We start from the raw sequence: 21,762 nt of genomic DNA, 5'->3' as shown, positions 1-21,762 counted from the left end.
TTGAATTCAGAAAATATAATGTATTTTGTTACCCATTTTCTGTCTTACTGAAGATGTGTCTTAATACTAACTTTGATCTAAGCATCATCTTCTATTGGATCCCGCACTGAAATCAAACCACAGTGTTTACAAAATCACCATATATAGCCATGGAAATGACTGCAATATCATAAATTCAGTATGAAAAACTTCAGTGGAGGGAGAAATTTTAAAACTCTTAAGTTCCTTTGGCTTGGGAGAATCAGACAGTTTGTTTCAGAACATCAAATCAGGAAATACCCACTATCTACACTAAGAGTTAAAAGTTGGAGGCAACGGCCACTTGTTCTATTAGAAAGAATATCTAGATAATTCTCTCCATTCTCTAAACATATATTTTAGCTTCAGTGACACAATATACTGTGCATGCAGATTTTCTAGATGTCTTTTCCAGAAACAAATATGAGTATTTGTGGGTTTCCTGTTTAATTAAGTCCTTTCCCAGTCTGTACTACTGACTCAATTTCTGCTTTCCTTCATCAGTAGCCTATTCCCAAAGGGGTAAAATGCAAGCCAGGATTTACTTGTATTCAGTGATGCCCTCAGTCAGACATGTGGTGGAATTCACATGGGTTCACATATCCAAGGGCAGCATTGCCTTTTGCCAACTAAAGCTTTTCGTCTACACCATTTGATAACTGGAATCACATATGGATATGTAGTTATTTACATTGCACAATGCAACTACATCACCCAACTCTTTGACAATCTTTTGACTATGCAAACCATGGTACACATTTGTACCTCATTTCTGCCTATCTTCCATGTTTCCAAGATTTTTTTTAAAAGGAAGAATCATTTACTCTGTTTCACCATGTCCATATTTGGTTCCCACACTGCTTTCTTGCTTGAACCCAGGCCTAATGCTCTATGAGTGATTTTCACCCCTTACCCCTGCGCCAAGCTCGACAATTCATACCCAAATTAATTCCTACATAAATAGTTTATGAAAAAATAGAACCCATGTTAATATAACTCATTTTCATTGAATAAAGGCCATATATAAAGTATAATGCTTAACCAAAATACACAAATCACAAAAGGCTAAAAAAAAAAGGTGTTTGTTTACTTAAACAGTTGTATTATGTAGTTTCCCATTATTCAGATTGAAGATATATTAGTTATAGGAATAGGCTGGGACTGAAATGCCCAAACCACTTGGCTGGTGCTAAAATACCAAGGGATAATTAGGTAAACTGATGCCTTGTTTGTCTGATACCCAAAATAGGCAAGAATTTTATGTCCATGGTAATTACAGAAAAAATTAGAAATTGCTATGTTTGGCTCTAGTGCAAGTAGAAAAAAATACATAGAAATGCAAAAGAGATACAAATAAGAGAACTGAGAAGGAACAAAACTCTAAACTTCGCTGAGGAAAAGTAGAAGGGAGAGAAAGGCATGGCCTACAGATCTTTAAACACATCTATTCAGTACGCTGTCTGGAAAAGGTGGAAGGATGCTGCTGCCTATAATGCATTTTCCATATTCTAGTGAAATTATAATAAAACACTGTAGAAAGTTTGATACCATGGCATGCTTTCAGTGCTACTGACCAATACTTAAATACATGTGCAACTTGTTTCTGTATTAAAAAAAAGAAAAAAGAAAAGAAAAGGCTCTCCTCCTGCAGAAGAGTAAGAACTGAAAGGGTCAGGATGGTATTATGTTGGCATACTGTCTGTGTATTTCCCAACTGTGCTGTGAGTGGTAATAATTTATTCTATTCCAAGGAAGGAAATTTACATAAATTTCCAACAACAAAAATCATAATGCCAGCTATGTGTATCATTCAGAAGTCCCAGCTACCACACTGAGAGAGGAGATAAACGTGTGTGAGAGAGAAAGAAACAGAGGTTGAGATATATGCCCACGTCAGCACTATTTCTAATAGTAATTATTCTCCAAATTAGAAACTGCTGACATTTCCTCTGCCAGATGAAGTGATAATGGCGTTTGTTCTAACCTCTCCACTCTTAAGCATAAAGTGACATGGAAGGCAGCAGTGGGAGTGAGACATGACCAGGAGCGGTGCCAGGGTTTTTGATGCCCTAGGTGGATGGCCATTTCGCCTCCCCCCGTGGCTCTGGTGGACCTACCGCAGTCATGCCAGCAGACAGTCCGCTGCTGAAAAGGCTCTGGTGGAGCTGCCGCAGTCATGCCGGCGGGCAGTCCACTGGCCTATTGGCTCCGGTGGACCTGTTGCAGGCATGACTGCGGTAGGTCCGCCAGAGCCTTTAGACCAGCGCACCGTCCACCGAAATGACTGCGGCAGCTCCACCGGAGCCTTTCCAGCAGCGGACCATCTGCCGGCATGACAGCGGTAGGTCCACTGGACCCGCGTGCCGCCCCCCCGGCAAAACAGCGCCCCCCCCCAAATTCTGGCGCCCTAGGCCATTGTCTAGGTCGCCTAAATGGTAGCGCCGGCCCTGGTCACGACTACAGAACTCATGACTATGCATATGCAATGATCCTATCACCCATGCAGAGTGGGAGCCAACCAGTATTCTAGTTTGCAGTCTGGAGCAGTGGCCTCAAGTCGCTGGTTTGTTGCCTTCAGACAAGCAAGTTGACACACTTTTATGCCAGCTGACAGAACTTTAACAGATGGAATCTTAAGGAAAGGTTTGTAGTATGATAGGGAGAGAGAGTCTAATTGGAGTAACAACAAGGAGTCCGGTGGCACCTTAAAGACTAACGGATTTATTTGGGATAAATCCGTTAGTCTTTAAGGTGCCACCGGACTCCTTGTTCTTTTTGTGGATACAGACTAACATGGCTACCTCCTGACAACTGGAGTATTTTGTGTGCAAGGAAGAAAATAAGATAATGTTATTTTAAATGTTTTTTTTACCTGAGTTCTTCACGCACTTCCATTACCGTGTGACCAGTCACTATGAAAATCTCATTCATGGTGTCAGTGAGCATATGGCAGGAATAACCAATGTTCATGGCAGTTTCTGAGAGACAATAATGTCAGTTTTGCTTAGGATGGTTGTAGTTAAAATCATTATTTATTTACTTTGTAATGTCAACAGAGAATATTGAAAGTACAGTATTATCATAATGAGAGTAATTCTCTAACATAATTACTGGGTTTGATATAAATGTATTACTAAAAATGAACCTTCCTCTGAGCTATATTTTATGGTTATTATTTATAGTGAAATAGTACTCAGAGTCCAACTGAGATCAAAGCCCTATTGTTCTGGACACTGTTCAAACACATACCAAAAAAGCGAAGGAGTTTCTAAATAGACCAGCCAGACAAAGTGAGAAGGGAAATTGAGGCACAAAAAAAAGAAACACTTGCCCAAGGTCACATGGATGATCAGTGGAAAAAAGCAGGGATTAGAACCCAAGTATCCTAACTCCTAATACAGTGCCCTATCTGCTATATCACACTGCCTCTATATGAGGAGTAACCCATAGACAGTCACCCTTGTGCACTAGAAAAAAAAGGAGAGATTAAACCCCTATAGGGTCATCATTAGAAAAAAACTGTAAATGCTATTTAACTATATTTTTGTAGAGTTGTTTTTGAGATTAAAATGCTCAAGTACACATGTGCCATTTGAGAGCTTTTTTCTCTCCACTGTGCACCTGTGGCGAGTGCCATATCCAAAGAATTTAGGACCCAAAATCATGCTGTGATATTAACAACTGAAAATATTATGCATACTGTGCTGCTGAACCTCAAACCACAAATACCAAAACAATTGGTAGAACCTTTTAGATGGTTTTACAAGACACTATTTGTATTCATTGTTCCATACATGACCCCCATCCAGGATCCTGCACACTGCCTAAACAAATACTAAGGTCATGTGGAGAGAATCCTGCCTCCAAAGCCATCAGCTATAGTATACCTTGCAGGCGATGCTCTCCTCTGCCATGGTGTAGGGTGTTCACCACAAGATTCAACAGTCACACCTCTGCTGTCCTCCTCGCATGCTCATGCACAACTCAATGTTACCCTCATTGCTCTGCCTTAATGTGCATCAAACCCCTCAGAGCTGCGCTTTATTAATAATTTATAAATGTTAAATAATAATAATGTTCAAGGAAATGTGCTCCCTGCACTCCATGCAAGGGAACTGTAGAAATCTCACTGCATTTAGGGTTTTCTATCACCCCACCTTACCCACTTACTCCCAAAATTACACAGTATTAATGAATTACCTTGCTTGTCTCCTGTTAGAACCCAGATCTTAATGTTAGCTAGTGATAAACTGGCAATTGTTTCTGTAACTCCTTCTTGTAACTTGTCTTCTACAGCAGTAGCACCTAGTAACTTTGTAAGGAAGCAGAACATTTAAGTGACTTTTTACAAACACTGCAAATTCACTTAGTTAAACTAAGAGATCTGGGAAATATAAACAGGATAAACTACATACTTTTAAACATCTACACATAGATAACATCAAGTCGAGTCAAACATTAATACAATATACTACCCTTGATCTACATTCACAGCTTCCACTGAGAGCAATGGAAATTTCCCCAAGTCTCAAAGGCAGTCTACAGTCTAATTTGCATCAAGAACTACATAACACATAATTTCATGGCAATCTTGGCTGGGGATCCCCTGGTTTTGGGGGTGCCTCAAGCCCTTTTCTTGTCCAACAGGATGGCAGCAGCAGATCTAGAATCATTATTTTCTAGGTTGTAGTTTCTGTGTCAGCTCTCTTATTTTATGACTGTATCTCCATATCAGTCTCAGCCAAAGGCATCCTTATGGGGAATAAACAAGGATGAAACTGAAAGCATGGGTATATGTCACAATGGAACATAATGTGAATTGTAGTTTACGTGTTGCCTCTTTAACATAATCTGCAGAGACCAGAAGTTGAAATATCAATATTCAGTCAAGGCAACAAAGAGTGCAGAATTTCAAAGGAATTGGGAAAACTCAGCTGGGGGTTCAGAAGCAGGGCCAAATATGGCCCTCAGATACATATAGTCAATTCACATTGACTACAATGGGAGTTGTAAGTGCACATCCAAGAGTAGGTTTTGGCCTTTACAGAGAGAGGAATTGGAAAAAGCAGGCATGGGAGAGGAAGAGCTATCGGAGTGGTCAGAGGAAGGGAATCACCATCACTCATAGAGTAAAGGCAAGAGTAAGTTTTAAATAATTCTAGTGTTTTAACTGTATATATTACATACTGAAAGTCGGCTTTCTGATTACAAAGCAGCATGGATGGTCTTTTCTGAAATGGAACTTGCATGTGACTTGATGAGAGTTTTAGGGGAAAGAAAACGGCTGCTTTCTTAAATTAAAAAAAAAATCAGGTTAATTTGTATTTAAAACGAGTCAGTTAATCATGGCGAAGAATTCCCTCAATGGTTGCCTTGAATATCTTAAAGCCAAACCACAACTGGCCTAGACATTCATTAGCATCCTTCTAAACAAGGAGGGGCATTGACTGAATGTGAACATATATAAAGACTCTAGCAGTCTTGCTTGTAGCATACCATCAGGAACGTAAGAGCATATAAAAGTATCAATCTATAACACAGCAATACTTTGCAAATATGCTTTTCCTGTGGTACATCACTCAGAATATACCATCATGTCTTTTTCAATCTCTTCATATGCTGCAGCAAGATGTTCATTCCTATTATCAAGTGAAGTGTTTTCCTCCTGAAGTATTTTAAACCACTCTTTAAAGTGCTCTTCAGTCAAGCTTTTGTATGCAAGGGCTAAGGTCCGAAGGCCTTCTCCAGCAAACTCCTGTCACATAAAAACAAAAGATAAGCAGTATCTATCGGAACAATATGAACTAAATTAGTCATAACCAGATTATATTAATTTCCCACTCTGTTAACACCTTTCTTGATTATGGAGTCAATAAGCAAGGGTACTGTAAGATACCACTGAAATTAAATTCTCATAAACCTTGTTTCTGGGGGATTTAAACTCCTCAGGTTTCTTTTACTTCGAGGTAAGGTTGTGGGCACATTTTCTCCTTATAGCTAGATTTTGTTCTTTAAAAAAATAACTTGAATGATTTGTGGCAACTTCTATATAAACACAAATATTCTAACAAGAATCTAAAAAATCGATCAAAGTTAATAAGCGAAATGTTGCAGTCAGACAGAGCTGAATGTGAATTGGTACCTAGGTGTTAAACAGATGAAAGTTTTAACCTTGAAAGGCAGCTAACGTACCCAGACTACTCTCTTTAGCACAATTAAGTAAAATACTTAGTATACTTTTGGTGCTACCACATATAAAAAAAACAAATAATAAGTTCATTGTGAACATTATCACTAATCCATCATCTTAAAAGCATAATACCCATCTACCTAGGATGGTATCAGTGGAAGAACTGTAAGAAGCTGGACCAGATAATAGGAGTAGAAATGTCTCAAGAAGTATGTTAATCACAATAGTTCTATGACATGGTATCATGGCCTAAGGTACAACGTATCTGTTATGTTAACAATAAGGGCTTTAGAGTGAATGCGAGCTGTGGCTGCACCACATCTCTGATAATCAGCATCCAAATTTGAAACCACTGGTCAACACACACAGATATGTATACACACGTTAACAGGTTAGGCCCTTCAACCTAATCATAGAGAGAAACAGATCTAAAGCAGACACCCCAACACTTAAAAGTGGTGAAAACTAACATAATCTGATATGTTGGTAGCTCATGCTAATTAATATAGATTCTGATCCTGCATTAGGATTGCCTGGTGCAGACTCCTGTGCTCATGCAGAATCCTACAGACAACCCGTTATTTCTTTAATATAAAAGTAATTGCATACGTGATGTTATTCAAAATGTACACATTCTTACAGATTGCACTGCATATTAGATACCTTTATTATCCAAAATATATTCCCCACTTTATATCTTAGAATTTCAATGACTGACTTTTTTCAAAGTCAAACAACTAATATGAGCAATTTTACTGTTAAAAACCAAAAACATTTCAGGAATTGTCTTTGACTCTGCAGCTCATCTCAACAAATCAGATGGTTTACAATGCTTCACTAACAACATTTTTTTCCTCTTCAATGAATATTTGAACATTCCCTCTTCTATTATACAGCTATTACAATTAATATATAAACAGAGATTATAAAACTCAGAATGTAATGGCTTGAAAAAACAATGAGGCTTTGGAATTAAATTAATATAATGGAAGGGGGAAATTAGACTGATGTTAAAAAAAACATAATACATCAATATATAAGTACATATTCCCTTAACTTTACTAGGCAAGGATGAAAAATTCAAGGTCTTTGCATTTGAGCAACTGCAAAGATCAGATGTGTACGATTCCAGCCTTGCTTTCATAAAAAACATGTTGGCCTTCTGGAAAACATTAAAAGAAAGCCAAGAAAGCTCTATTACAGAGACGAAAACAATAGTTATGTTTGTAACCAATATTGCTAAACCATCATGCTGTATACTTAATGTCAAAGGAGTATTTTTTTTAAAGACTCATGGAATGGTTTGTATTAAATGTGGACACTTACAAAGAACATGAATTCTAAAAAAATAAATGAAGGAAATGAGGGCTTTATAGAGTTTCCTTTAAAGTTCACATTAGGTTAGACCCTCAAACTGAATAGAAGAGATCTATTTTCTTTAACACCATATTACCAAACTGGATACTTTGTATCCACATCCACAGATTCCCACTGGCTTTTCACAAGGGACTCTAAGGACTTATAATGATACCTTACAAACACTGTAAATATATCAGCTGTTTCAGGAGTTAACAGTGACCCAAAAAAGCTCTGTCATTTAACTGAATTTAGCTCTTTGGTCAGCCAAAGTGAGGCTGAAGTTTAAGAAATTCTGGCTCATTTCAGAGCAGAAGGCCTATTAAGATATTGATTAAGAAAAGCATCTATATTTAGGAAAGTACTTAAGCACATGTTTAACTCTAAACTTAAGACCCTACACGCATGCTTAATGGTAAGTGTGTGTTTAAGCACTTTTCTGAATCAGTGCACATACCTCAAGATGATCTGATGTCAAATACATTAATTCTTCATTGGAGGGATGAAGCCTCTCAAATAAAACAGTATCTGCTCCCTTGCAATAAAGTTTTATCTGCCCATCTGGGGTTTGAACTGAAAAAGAAAAGAGAAGTAGAAATTAAGACTGAAATCATTGCTTTTCTTTCATTTTCTTCAAATGTTTATTTGACCTACCAGGTCTAGTTAGATGTGTTCTGTACATATCAATAAAAGTACAGCAGTCAGCACACAGAAAACAATCCCATCACCTGGAAAGGAGTTAGGTACAGCTTATGTACACTTTAAAAATGAACATAACACATATTGATAAATTTTTCAGCTAGAGATAGGGCAAAAACTGGAACCTCTCAAATCTGAACCCCTTTGAATTTCAGAGGGATGGGACAGGTACAAGTCCCTGGATCTGAAACCTCTCCATCAGTGTTGCTTGTGAATCAGATTTTTCTGTTTCTGCATCAGCTGTGCCCCAAAGTCTCACAACAGCAGCTGGACTTGCAAAACTCCAACATTTGGAACTCGTATATCATAAAAGACATTTGCAAGATTTTGCTACCATCAAATCTGACTCTGAACCTTACCCCTAATTAAATCTCAAATCCAAACCTTGAACTTTAGTCTAACTAATATACATCTAAATCCAAATTCTGACATTCTCTGCCCATCTGTAATTACTATACACATTCCTTCTCCCAAAAAGTCTCCATAGAATCATAGAGAGGAAGGACTGGAAGGGACTTCAGTAGGATATCTAGTCCAGTCCCCTGCACTGAGGCAGGGCTAAATATTATCTAGACCAGTTTTTCCCAAACTTGGGATGCTGCTTGCGTAGGGAAAGCCTCTGGATGGCCGGGCTGGTTTGTTTACCTGCCGCGTCCGCATGTCCGGCCGATTGCGGCTCCCACTGGCTGCGGTTCGCTGCTCCAGGACAATGGGAGCTGCTGGAAGTGGCAGGGGTCGAGAAACATACTGGCTGCCATTTCTAGCAGCTCCCATTGGCCTGGAGCAGCGAACCGAGGCCAGTGGGAGCCGCAATCGGCCGGACCTGCGGACGCGGCAGGTAAACAAACCGGCCCGACCTGCCAGGGGCTTTCTCTAAATAAGCGGTGTCCCAAGTTTGGGAAACACTGATCTAGACCATTCCTGTAAGGGTGTTTGTCTAACTTCTTAAAAACCTCCAATTATAGAGATTCCACAACCTCCCTAAGCAATTTGTTCCAGTGCTTAATTACCCTTACAGTTAGGCAGTTTTTCCTAATGTCTAACCTAAATCTCCCTTCCTGCAATTTAAGCCCATTATTTCTTGTCCTGTCCTCAGTGGTTAAGGAGAACAATTCCTCACCCTCTTCTTTATAACAATCTTTTACATACTTGTGTCCGTCCCTAATGCAGGTTCGGTGAATTTTTTAATCGAGAGAGGAAAATTAAAATCAGACAAATGTAAACTTCAAAACATCACGTGGCCGTTTATTAACAGGGAGAAAAATCACAACTTGGGCTGGGGAGGAGCACTTTTACCAACTAACAGTACTATTGGAACAAGAAACCTTCACACAACCTGAAGCAATCTATTTACATTCATCAACAAGGAACCAAATAATTCAAAATTATCTGCTCTTTAAAAAAGGTAAATGAATACACCAAATAAAATAAACTGTGTGCACACTAACCAAATACTACTATTAAATACACCAATTAACTTCAATAGCAGTTATTACAACAACTCAGTTTTTACATATCATATATACACAACTTTACATCAGATAATAATATATGCAATTCTGTACCAAATAAGAGAGGGGGAAAAGAGAAGAGGCTAAGCAAAGCACAGAAAGAAAGCTTAGAAAGCAAGTACCATATTCCAGGCGCAGCTGACCAGCAGAACAGACACCAGAAGCATACCGAATCCGTAGAAGATAACGTTGAAAAAGCAATAAAACGACACGTCCCGAGCCAGCTATATCCGGAGGAGACCCCTGGCCGAAGGGTTGCTCAGGTCCTTCAGTCAGTACGTGGATACTCCTGCAGATCCTGGCACGAGGCATGGTTTTATTCAAAGGCCCTTTTACACTTGTCAGGATCTGATTGGTCCCTAGCTCCTACGCCCTCCAGGTTCCGAGCTGTTGCCCCCTATGTAGATAGAATTTGCACATGGCATACTAGAAGCTGCTAGAAGCTGCACCCAGCACACTAGCATGCTTTTGCACACAACTCTAATCTGACCGTTTGAACTGAACTACGATTGGTCAGATTGGATCCCTTTGTCCACGGCACGCTGGTGTTATGCACACAGCACTAACCTGACCCCTGGGTTACCAGGCAGAAGAGCAGGAGACTGCACACGGCACCAGCCTGACCCCTAGGTGACCAGGAAAAAGAGTGGGAAAACGCACACGGCACTCTAATGTTGCACACCGCACCACAGTGTTGCACACAGTACCAGTGTGACCTTTGGATGACCGACAATTGGCCATACAGACACCATGTTGGAATAAAGACCTTAGGGCTGCGACAACTTGAAGACTGTTATCACATCTTCCCTGAGTCTTCTCTTCTCCAGATTACACAAACCCACTTTTTCAATCTTTCCTCCTATATCATGTTTTCTAGACCCGGAAACAATTTTTTGCTCTCCTCTGGACTTCCTCCAATTTGGCCACATCTTTCCTGAAGTGTTGAGCACAGAACTGGACACAATACTCCTTATCAACCTTACCCTTGCTGAGTACTGCAGAAGAATTATTTCTCATGTCTTGCTTACAACACTCTTGATAGTACATCCCAGAATGATGTTAGCTTTTTTCCCCCAGTAGTATTATAATGTTGACTCATATTTCGTCTGTGATCCACTATAACCTTTAGATTCTTTTCTGCAGTACTCCTTCCTTGGCTGTCATTTCCCATTTTGTATTTATGTAATTGATTAGTATCTCGAGCAGTTCAGTATCATCTGCAAACTTTGCCACCTCACTGTTTACCCCTTTCTCCAGATCATTTATGAATAAATTGAATAGGATTGGTCCTAGGACTGAACCTTGTGGAACACCACTAGTTACCCCTCTCCATTCTGAGAATTTACCATTAATTCCTACTCTCTGTTCCCTGTCTTTTAACCAGTTCTCAATCCATGAAAGGACCTTCCCTTTTATCCCATGACAGCTTAATTTACGTAAGAGCCTTTGGTGAGGGACCTTGTCAAAGGCTTTCTGGAAATCTAAGTACGCTATGTCCACTGGATCCCCCTTGTCCACATATTTGTTGACCCCTTCAAAGAACTCTAATAGATTAGTAAGATAAAATTTCCCTTTATAGAAACCATGTTGACTATTGCTCAACAGTTTATGTTGTGTCAATTTTGGCGAAACTATGAAGGAAACCAGGCAGGGCTCCAATGCAGCCTGCCTGGTTTCCTGCCTGCTTTTCCATCTGCCTGGTGGCATACTGAGAACCCTGGCTCTCAGGCTTACACCTCCTTGACAGCCTAGGCTCCTATGGTCCACCAGCTCCAAAGCAGCCCACCAGACAAAGTGCCCCACAGCCCATTCCAGAAGAATTTCAAAATGTTTGGATTTTTTTCCAAATTGGAACCAAATAAAATTTTGAAATGTCAAAATCCTCCACAAAATGGAATTACTGTTCCCCACCCAGCTCTAGTTGGAACCTCAGTTGTGAGGAAGCAACTGCTTCTTGTTATTTAGCAGGCTCCTGTTTGTGCAGCTCCTTTCTCAGTTAATGGGGTTCAACGTGGGAAGTAGCGTTCAGAAGAGATTAAACCAAACCAAAGCTTATTTTTCACCATGTCTTCTATTACCCTCATTTTTGCTTTTCTTCCATTCTCTATCCCTATTCTTCTCTCCTTTCATTTTCCTTCATCATCTTTTTCATCTGTCACCTGGACATCTTCCCATATTTGTCTCCTTCACCTTTTTCTCTCCGTCGTAAGTTAAGAAATTAAGTGATTTACATTTAGTCTTTGTTGTATTTAATTTTTTTCCTAGTCTTAATTAGCTGTACTTCCCTTGTCCCTTCTACTTATATTTTCTCATTTCAGCTGAAACTATTACAGTCAGCATTTAACGGATACTATATGGTTATAACCAATACTTTCTATTCCAAGCACAGGGGAAAACTGTGGTAAATGTTCTCAAATACTTACTTTTTAAAGGCAATAACTTGGTCATGTCTTTGCAAACTTAGCTTGCTTAGTAAACTTTTTTTCTAGTACAGGTAGTCCTCAAATTTAAGATGTTAAAATTATGATGAACAGCAATTCTACACTGACACCTTGATTAAACTTATGACTATAGGTTCCAACTTTACGACACTCAGTCCCACAATGGAGTAGATTGTGGTTTCGAGTTCCAACATTCCGACTTACGACGCAAATGTAAGGAACCAATTGTGTTGTAAGTCCAAGGACTGCCTGCATTATTCTGAAAGCAGATTTTTTGGTGTAGTTTTAAAACACACTCTAAAGTTTTTTTCTAGATATACTTTAGATTTCTATTATTTAGTTGCTGATATTATTGATCATTTACATTTACTTCATTACTGTAAAGCACTTTGATGAATGTTAATAGAGCTATGTAAAACCAATAAATCAATCCTAACTGTAAATCCCTATAGTTGCCGGTCACCTGCTCTACAGAAACAGAGTAAGAAAAAGAGCAAAATGCATGGATTTGAAAAACTGTTTCATTATCAAATTTCCAGAAAACAAAATTCAATGCAATTAATAATCTACTGCTACTATACTTTGCATCCTTCCATCCAAGGATCTCAAAGTGTTTTACTAAACTGAAAAGTATCACAATCCCCATATTACAGATGGAGAAAGAACCAGTCTAAATGACTCCAAGATACCGAGAGTCTGTGGCAGAGGAGGAAGAGACATCTAGATATCCTGAGACTTCCACTCCCTTCCTTTTTCTAACCATGAGACTAAATTGCCTCCTTTGGCAGTTGGTAGGTTAGAGCTCTCACTGGTAGCTAAAAGCTGGCCCTAGGTGTGTGTGTCTTCAAACAACAGGCATGAAAGAAACAAAAAGAAAGCTATATGCTGTACCTATTACAGACATCCTTTTCCTGATATTGTTAAAATCCAGAATTGCTAAGAGCTGGTATGTAACAAGTTTGCCCATTTCTTCCACAGTGATGGTCTCTGGGGTCCGAGACTTAAAGATGAAACCGAAGTTTCTGGCAGCGGTTACTAGAGCACCTTCATCTGGCGACTGCACCTGGTAAATCAATTCACCTACAAGAAAAAACAAACAAACACTGTAAGTAACTGAGTTTTGAGCCCTGAATTAATAGCTTCACTTCTAGTCCATTAAAGAACAGCAGTACTGAACAGTACTTCCTGGCTGATGACCTCTGCTGAAGGGGGAGCTGCGCTATCTGACGGCAGTGATCCGTAGGCAGTGGGAGAAGGAAAAAAGGTGGGAAAATGATCTGTCACAAAACTTAGTAAAAGTCTTTTCTCTGGGACCAACTCATCCCATTGCGAAATGGCATGAGGTGTACGTTGGGGTGTCAGGCATGCTCCATCAGTGCAACATAATGATGTGGTGTCAGCCATGAACATATTTTGTGGTGTTTAATGTCAAAGCCTGTCCAGATGGCAAGCAAACCAAAATTTTGCCTCCTCTAATGGCCAGGCCCCAGATGCTACTTCCAGGAGGGCTCTGCTGTGGGTGGCAAGCCAGAAAAGGAAGTAAGAAAACTGTGTGGGTTTGGAGGAAATTTGTAATGGATAAGAGTTCAATTTCTGTTCAATGAATGCCTGGGACAAAGATAACATGGTAAGGACTTCATATATAGAGCGAGATTTCAGAGTCATATTCTCAGAGGAAATCTCTTCAATCCCTCAGCCTTGAGAGTGTTGTACAGTAATTCCCATTAAGAACTTGATATTACCATTGGAAGGTAAAAATAACCTTACCCCAAACAATCTGAGAATTTCCTTCTTCTGAGGTAGAATATTGAAGAACATACTCAGCATATCTGAGCATTTAGGGCAAACGTAGATAAGGACACTGGACCCATTTTTCAGATATACTTATTTTAATATATCAAATTTCTGTATCTGGATACTCCACACTGAAGTTAAAGGGGCATGTGTACCAAGATACACAGAAGGATACTGGAAGACCAGTATTCACATTCTGCTCAGGTCACACTGTAAATAAGCATGAAGGATATCCTTTTATGGTTAAAAAGGGACTCTGTGAAAAGGTCAAGAGATCTGTATGATATCCAGCCAATAAACAGATAAAATGAGTAATTTCCTCAGAACCAAAGTTTAATCATAGCTACAAAACCCATCAGAAGCCTAGCTACAGGACAGATGCAGAAACAGTCAGGTAGCACAAAAATAGGAAGTAAATTATTAACACACAAGTGACCAAAATAATCCCCAGAAGAATCTTAAAATAGGGCAGATGTCAGAACTTTTTCATTCTCTCTCTCTCTCTCTCCCACTCTGCAGTCCTGAGAGTGCTATACAAAAGTAGAGAAAATTATAGTTAAAAGAAATGCAAAACTAACATGAATGAAATGGTAAAAGGTGGAGAAATCAACCCAATGAAGTCAAGAAATTCAATACATTAATGAGTCTAATTCTTCTCCCCATTGCACTAGCATCAAAGTCTCCATGGACTTTCATGGAGTTACTCCAGATTTACAGAGAGCAAAATTTGGCTCACAGTCTCAACTCAGCTTCAGTGCACATTCTACACATTTCATGCTATACTGAACATAAAACAAACAGTTACTACTATTAAGATGTAAATTTAAAGACAAACATCTATAGGAAATATTTATTTGCATGCCCAATTTTTTTTACTGATTTCATCCAGTATAAAGTAGCTGAACTAATTTGGCTGAGACTCAAAAAAAATAAATCTTTTGACTGAGACAATGCAGGAATAAATTCAGCCTAAAGAGAAATTTTTTGAGAAAGTTATGAATACATGAAAAAGGAGAAAGTGGGATGGCTACAGCAAATACTAGAGCTCAACCTTATTTCATTTGCTTCTCAAAAACAAAATATATAGAAGTACTGCCCTAAGCCTTAACAATAATAATATTTAGCACGTCTGCTGTGCCTGATTTACATTTTTAGAGAGGGTCTTACAAACACAAATTATTCTTGCACAATCAAAAACCAAAGCATTAAAAAAGGAAATTGTGTCATTCTAGTAAAATGAAAAACTGTGGTATGGAAACTAGAACATATTATACTAGCTCTCTTATTAATTAAAAAAATCCAACAGATATAAATTTAAATACATTCCACCTTTTGTATAAAACTCTGTCACCTGCCAGGCAAATCTTAGACCACAGTTCACTTCAAACTGTTCCACAGTGAATATAGTCTGCGGAAATCATAAGCTTCTTTCTGTGACTAAACTTGATCAGCGCAGTGCAGAAGTTTATTAACAAATGTTCAAAAGTGCAGTTCATATTCTGGGTATTAATAATAAAAATGTCTATAGAACTATCCTAGGAAAACAATCATTAATAACTTTGCTTAACAACAAATGAATTTCTTCCAATTTACATTCAAAGCTATCTGGCAATGAAGTTTAACTATGTGGAAAGTGTGAATATACCAAGCCAGCCATTTATAATTTTTTAATAATTTTTCCAAGTGCAATATATATACCAAAATACCAGATTCATCACAAGCCTGCCATTTGTTGGCAAAAGGGTTATGAAAAAAGTCAGATAATGAAGAAAAATTTCCTAAAGGTCTCATTTTTTAAATTAATTTTAATTCTGTTACAGATTTGGTTGAAAATCCCCAGAAAATAGAATTTTTACACATGGAATATATACTGTAAATTTTGGGAAGACACACTATAGCTACATACAAAACAAAGAGATTGAAACCTTGTTTACGTGAAAAACTGAACCCAATAATAACGAATAGAAGAGATAGGTTTTGGATTCTCCTTCTTTAAATTTAAGAAATTCTCATGAAATTTATCCATTAAATTTTTGGGATTTAGCTACCATCTCTCCTGCTAGAAAAAATGAAAAAGGCTCAGTGAAGAATTATATGAGCAATGAAACAGACTGATTGATCCTATACCAGCTGAAGGAAGAGGACTGAAAAGAATTCAAATTTTCCACCTCCAAGTCACTGCTTTAATTCAACTTTAGTCTGTAGTGATAAAGTCATTAGCAATTGGCACATGTTTCTGAGGCCTAAATGTAGTAAGCTGGTCTCAGTCCAGTTCCTAATCATAAATGGCACCATTTTGGCAGTTTGAAAGAAGCCAAGAAATAAATGGGCATCAAGATTAAAATATCCTTTGAGCCCTAAAGAAAGGATCTACAGTTTAAAAGAGAACTGGATAAATTCATGGAGGTTAAATCCATTAATGGCTATTAGCCACGATGGGTAAGGAATAGTGTCCCTAGACTCTGTTTGTCAGAGGGTGGAGATGGATGGCCGGAGAGAGATCACTTGATCATTACAAAAACAAAAAACCAAAACCACACATTTTTAAAGGTAGCTTTCAGTGCCCAAATGAGTTAGCATTAACTGGATACTTACTTCCTAATGAACTGGAAGCGGTTAGAATTATTCAATACTTTTTGACACAAAATCCCTGACTTTTTTGTAGCCAAGTACTCCCATCAATTTCAATCAACTTCAAAATCAACACAAGGTTTTTTACTATGAATTAAAGATTTTTGTACTGTTTGAAGTTGAAAAAAACATGCATCAGAACAAAACATAGCAAGACGATTACAGGTTATGAGATCATGTCTCAAAACAGTTATGCATAAGTACTAGCCAAAATATGTTACATCTCAGTTAATTGTTACGATATGGTCCATTTCCTTTTGAATATGCCACAACAGCAACATAAACCAATACAATTTGACAAAGGTAAAAATAAGAAATTCTCCATAACAGACCTACTCCTTGGGAGGCAGATGGGATCATTGTCTCACAGCTTAGAAACAGAGATTTAAAATCAAGGGCCTGTCATTTCTGTGTTAAATATTGGACAAGATGATGCATTAGCTACTTGTAAATGCTGTGATAATATATGCTCATCCATGAGACAGGTAACTGAAGTGCTGCCACACTCCAAACATTTTCTCTTCCCAGAATCCTGTCCTCTATGACTATGACTATAGTGATTTATTTTATATTACACACAGCATGACTGGCTCTAAACAGTCTAATAAGATAGAAAAGTATCCAACTTTAATGAAGCCACCAGCATAGAATGAGGATGCAATACGGCAACATAACATAGTGAGGATAATTAGTCTTGATCTTGAAAGGCGGATTGTGATGCATAGGGCCTACCAAATTCATGGGTGTGAAAAACGCATCACAGACTGTGAAATCTGGTCTCCCATTGTGAAATCTCATCTTGTGTGTGCTTTTATCCTATACTATACAGATTTCACATGGGAGACCAGCATTTCTGAAATTGGGGGTCCTGACCCAAAAGAGAGCTGCAGGGAGGTCACAAGATTATTTTAGGGGGGGTCACGGTATTGCCACTCTTACTTCTGCGCTGACTTCAGAGCTGGATGGCCGGAGAGTGGCTGCTATTGGCCAGGCACCCAGCTCTGAAGGCAGCGCCCTGCCAACAGCAGTGCAGGAGTAAATGTGGCAATACCATACCATGCCATCCTTACTTCTGTGCTGCTGCCTTCAGAGCTGGGCAGCAGGACAGTGGTGGCTATTGAGTGAGGGCCCAGCTTTGCAGCAGCAGTGCGAAAGTAAGGGTGGCAATATTATACCGTGCCATCTTTACTTCTGCGCTGCTGCTGATGGCAGTTCTGCCTTCAGAGCTGGGCTCCCGGCCAGCAGCTGCTGCTCTCCAGGTGCCCATCTCTGAAGAGAGTGCTGCTGCCAGCAGCAGCGCAGAATGGTAGTAGTACTGCAAACCTCCCCCCTAAATAACGTTGCCACCCCCTCGCAACTCCTTTTTGGGTCAGGACCCCTACAATTACAGCACTGTGAAATTCCAGATTTAAATATCTGAAATCATGAAATTTATGATTTTTTTAATCCTATGACCATGAAACTGACCAAAATGGACCATGAATTTAATAGGGCCCTAGTGATGCAGCAGAACACCAAATACTCCCAATTCTTGGATCCTGAAAGTGATTTGTACAAAAATGAGGAATTATAGTAAAACTAGCCTCTCTTCATGAATAACACACGATATGGCTCACAAGAGGCTTCCTCATTTTCGATTTCAGAGTTGTAACAGTTTGCAAGCTGAAGATATTGTTAACACTGCCAGGCCAAGATTATATACAATTTCTTCTCACAAACATGAACTATATGGCTCATCGAAGATATGTACCATATATTCTACTTATAAAAATATCCAAATCAGTACTAAAAGGCACAATAATCAAGTAGAAACAAAAATAATTGTATGCAATACTCCAAAGAGATGGAATAATCATGCTTCCCTCTCTTGTGGGAAGACTTAATAAAGCCTAACTTTTAATGAAGATCTTCCTGGCCTGAACTAAATTAGGGGCCGGCATAACAAGTAAGCCAATATAAAGTGTGTATGCCAATGCTATGCTCACAGAACCCTGCGGAAATCAGACAATTTCAAGGATGAAAAGGTATTTATACGTGTCAAAGAACAGAAAACTCAGTTATTTGCTCATGCAACTAACATTTGCATGTGCAATTACTTAACACCCAACAGTGTACCCAGAGTTTTAAGGGTGCAAGATCTGCACCCACATTTTTATGGCTCATTCTTGACTCACTTCTTCCTTTAAAAATGTGGTTAACCTATACTTTTAAGTTAGAAAAGTGCTATAGAAACCAAATAGTTAGACTCTCTTTACTTATAACTAAGCTTTTCAGTAGTTTACCTGCATTTTTTTCTTCAGACATGACTGTATGGCAGAGGGAAAGCAACCTAAAGAACTCATGTACCATTGAGTCTCCTAGTTTAATGGATTCAATCAGGCTGTGATCATAAAATTGAAATTTTCTATCTGCTAGTGGGTTAAATGAAAAATCCACTGGCACTGTTTTCTGCAAGAGAAAAAACAAACAAACACACACAATGTTTAAAAGAGTAAGGATTTTAAATGGTGAGATCCTTTTATTTTGATGTTTTGGTATTAAGAGACTATATTAGAAACCCACACAAGTAAAATGGCATAATTTCATTTCATGGTACAATTACATATCTGGATTTTGCATTTGTAATTAAGACTCCTTTTTGTTCTCACTGACAATGGTTGAAAGAGAACTAAAACAGAAAATCAATACTTGTATTTGGTCTACAGGCACAAAAGAAAGTGGTCCTTAATCTTCAATTGTGTAATGTATTTTTTTCATTAAAAAGTTAAATAGCATAAATATGATTTTTTTTTACTGACAAGGCTACATTAATATTAAAAAGATAAGTTTTAAAAACAAGATTGTTAAGGGGAGAGGATATTTTCAAAGTCACAGATGGCAGTTGGGCCTAAAAGCTAATCAACGTTAACAAGTCTCCAGGGTCCAGACACAAGGCTAAAAGTAAAACACTTCAGTAGACATGGGCTGCATAGTCTGAGAATGAAGTACATCAAAGTAAATAAACACATTTTCAACCTACAATTTGTTTTGTATTACAGAACCAGTTGATCAGTTTCATCAGTAAGGACAGTTCTAAGAATAAAATTGGTACCTATCTGGTGTCATTTTCCAAACATTTTCAAGTTATGTTTCTTATTATGCCACAAAATCATTTCTACTGTGGTAGGCATCTCATAGAAAAAGTGTTTTTGAAGCAAATTTGGATTGAAAATATTCAGTCACTTTCATCAAGAGACAGAGGGGAGCTAGATGCAGTCTATTTTATGACACTACAAGAGCAGGAAATTTGTCATGCAATGTGCTCGCTGCTGTCTTCCAAAATGTATGTTACAGCACTCTGCTTATTGGAGTCCAAATTGATCAAGTGTTTGTTGTTTTTCCTTTTTAATGGCTGGTCTGCAAAGAAGGTATAAACCTTAACACTACTTACAGCCAATTGAACTGTTCCTTTAGCTCCAGAGGCAGGGTAGCATGCTTCATTCAAGTTTTATTTTTTTGTTTTGTTTACTGAAATGTAATTTTTTCTTTACAAAAACAAATGATAGAAAAGACAAAGATATCAGAAGTACAGACCAATTACAAATAAATATACAGAAGGAAAGAAAAAGTATCAAAACAACAAGAACAAGGACACACCTAGATACCTCCTAGTAAACAAATAACATACACACAGGTTTAGAGTCCATCAGGATGTTAGGATAGTTTAAAATTAATAAGATAAAAAGTTGACCATTGTTTGTTATGTTCAGATTAGGATCACCTGCTGCATGTTCAGTTAATGGTAGCTAAGTAACTGGCAGCCTTGTTATTCTTAGGATTCATAACTCTGTTCTAACAATGAGTTTCTAGAAATCAGGAGGGTTAGCTTATGAGGTTAGGGCATGGCCTTTTGTAATAATATTGATATCACTTATACAGAGCTTTTCATAAATGATTTCAAAGCACTTTCGAAAAGAGGTTAGTATCATTACAAAAATATAGGTTTTTACACATGTATAGTGATTTTCTGCCCCACACAGTCTGGTTTCTTGAGTTTAGCCAAGGATTATCTCCAGTACATGTAATAGCTTCTGTGCCTTTTTGTAGGGCTTCCAAACACTAGAAGGCAAGGAATTGTAGCATGTTTCTGTATTTCCAAAAAAGTTAATAAGCACTGAACTGAGGTTACACCTGCTATAAACACTGTCATTATTCACTATAAGACTGATCTTGAATTTGAGAGGGTACTGTGCCTTCCCCATTTTCCCCTGAACAAGCTACTCAAAGACCCAGATGAAGAGCTTCTGTAGAGATAATAGGCACAAAAGAAGATGTAACTAGTGACAGCACAAACATGTTCATGTCTAATTCTACCTTACATGATTTTCCATGGTGTCACTGAGGTGGAAAAGAATGCAGAATATAATCGTGACTCATATTTTGGGAAACTAGAGAATCACAGAATGTTGCTATGAATTTTAATAGAAAGGAGGAGGTTGAAGATGAACTAGTGTTCAAGGGCAATGTATTCATACCACTGCAGATACAGCGAACAGTACTGATCAAATGATTGACTTCCAACTATCTCACTTCAGATACTTTGTTCTGCCTCAGCACCGGGGTGCTGGACTAGATGACCTCTCAAGGCCACTTCTAGCACTACATTTCTATGCTTCTATGCAACACAAACAATGCCAGGGAGTGAATACTAGTTGCACACTGGGGGGGCTGAAAAACCTTATTTAGTGTAGCTAATACTAAATAATTTAGAAATGAATATGAAAATATGGCCCTTCTAATTTCATGTAGCTAAGCAGAAGATAGTGAATGAGAATAGAATATCACTGACTCTCCCCTCCCAAATCTAGCTGTTGTCCAGCTAAAAAAAAAATCTAAAACCAAGTCCTTAAAAAGCCAGAGAAATAATAGAATCTAATTGGGCTAGATGGCTTCTATCAATCTCTGTGTTGTTATCTAAGGATCTGTTCTCACTCCTATTGACTTCAGTGGTACAGGCAGAGCCAAATGTGAGGCTGGAGGAACCTTAAGAAGTCATTGAGTCCAGCCCTGTGTGTCAAGGCAGGACCAAATAAACCTAGACCATCTCTAACAGGTGTCAGCCCAACTTTGTCTTAAAAACCTT

General features: G+C 38.3%; 1 protein-coding gene across 1 annotated transcript in view; it reads right to left on the bottom strand.

Moving 5' to 3' along the window:
* Positions 1-21,762, bottom strand: part of ATP8B4 (ATPase phospholipid transporting 8B4 (putative)) — a 155,500-nt gene that overhangs the window by 30,882 nt on the left and 102,856 nt on the right. The window contains exons 15-20 of the mRNA XM_030578888.1: positions 18,923-19,088; positions 13,107-13,295; positions 8,022-8,137; positions 5,609-5,773; positions 4,219-4,330; positions 2,891-2,996 (exon numbers count right to left, since the gene is read on the bottom strand). Coding sequence (XP_030434748.1) covers positions 2,891-2,996; positions 4,219-4,330; positions 5,609-5,773; positions 8,022-8,137; positions 13,107-13,295; positions 18,923-19,088 — 854 coding nt within the window. The remainder of the gene's footprint in view (positions 1-2,890; positions 2,997-4,218; positions 4,331-5,608; positions 5,774-8,021; positions 8,138-13,106; positions 13,296-18,922; positions 19,089-21,762) is intronic.

This window comes from Gopherus evgoodei, chromosome 10 (assembly GCF_007399415.2).
Source record: "Gopherus evgoodei ecotype Sinaloan lineage chromosome 10, rGopEvg1_v1.p, whole genome shotgun sequence".
NCBI classification, from domain to species: Eukaryota; Metazoa; Chordata; order Testudines; family Testudinidae; genus Gopherus; species Gopherus evgoodei.
The sequence above is the reverse complement of the archived record's forward strand: the minus strand, read 5'-3'. Positions and strand labels throughout refer to the sequence as shown.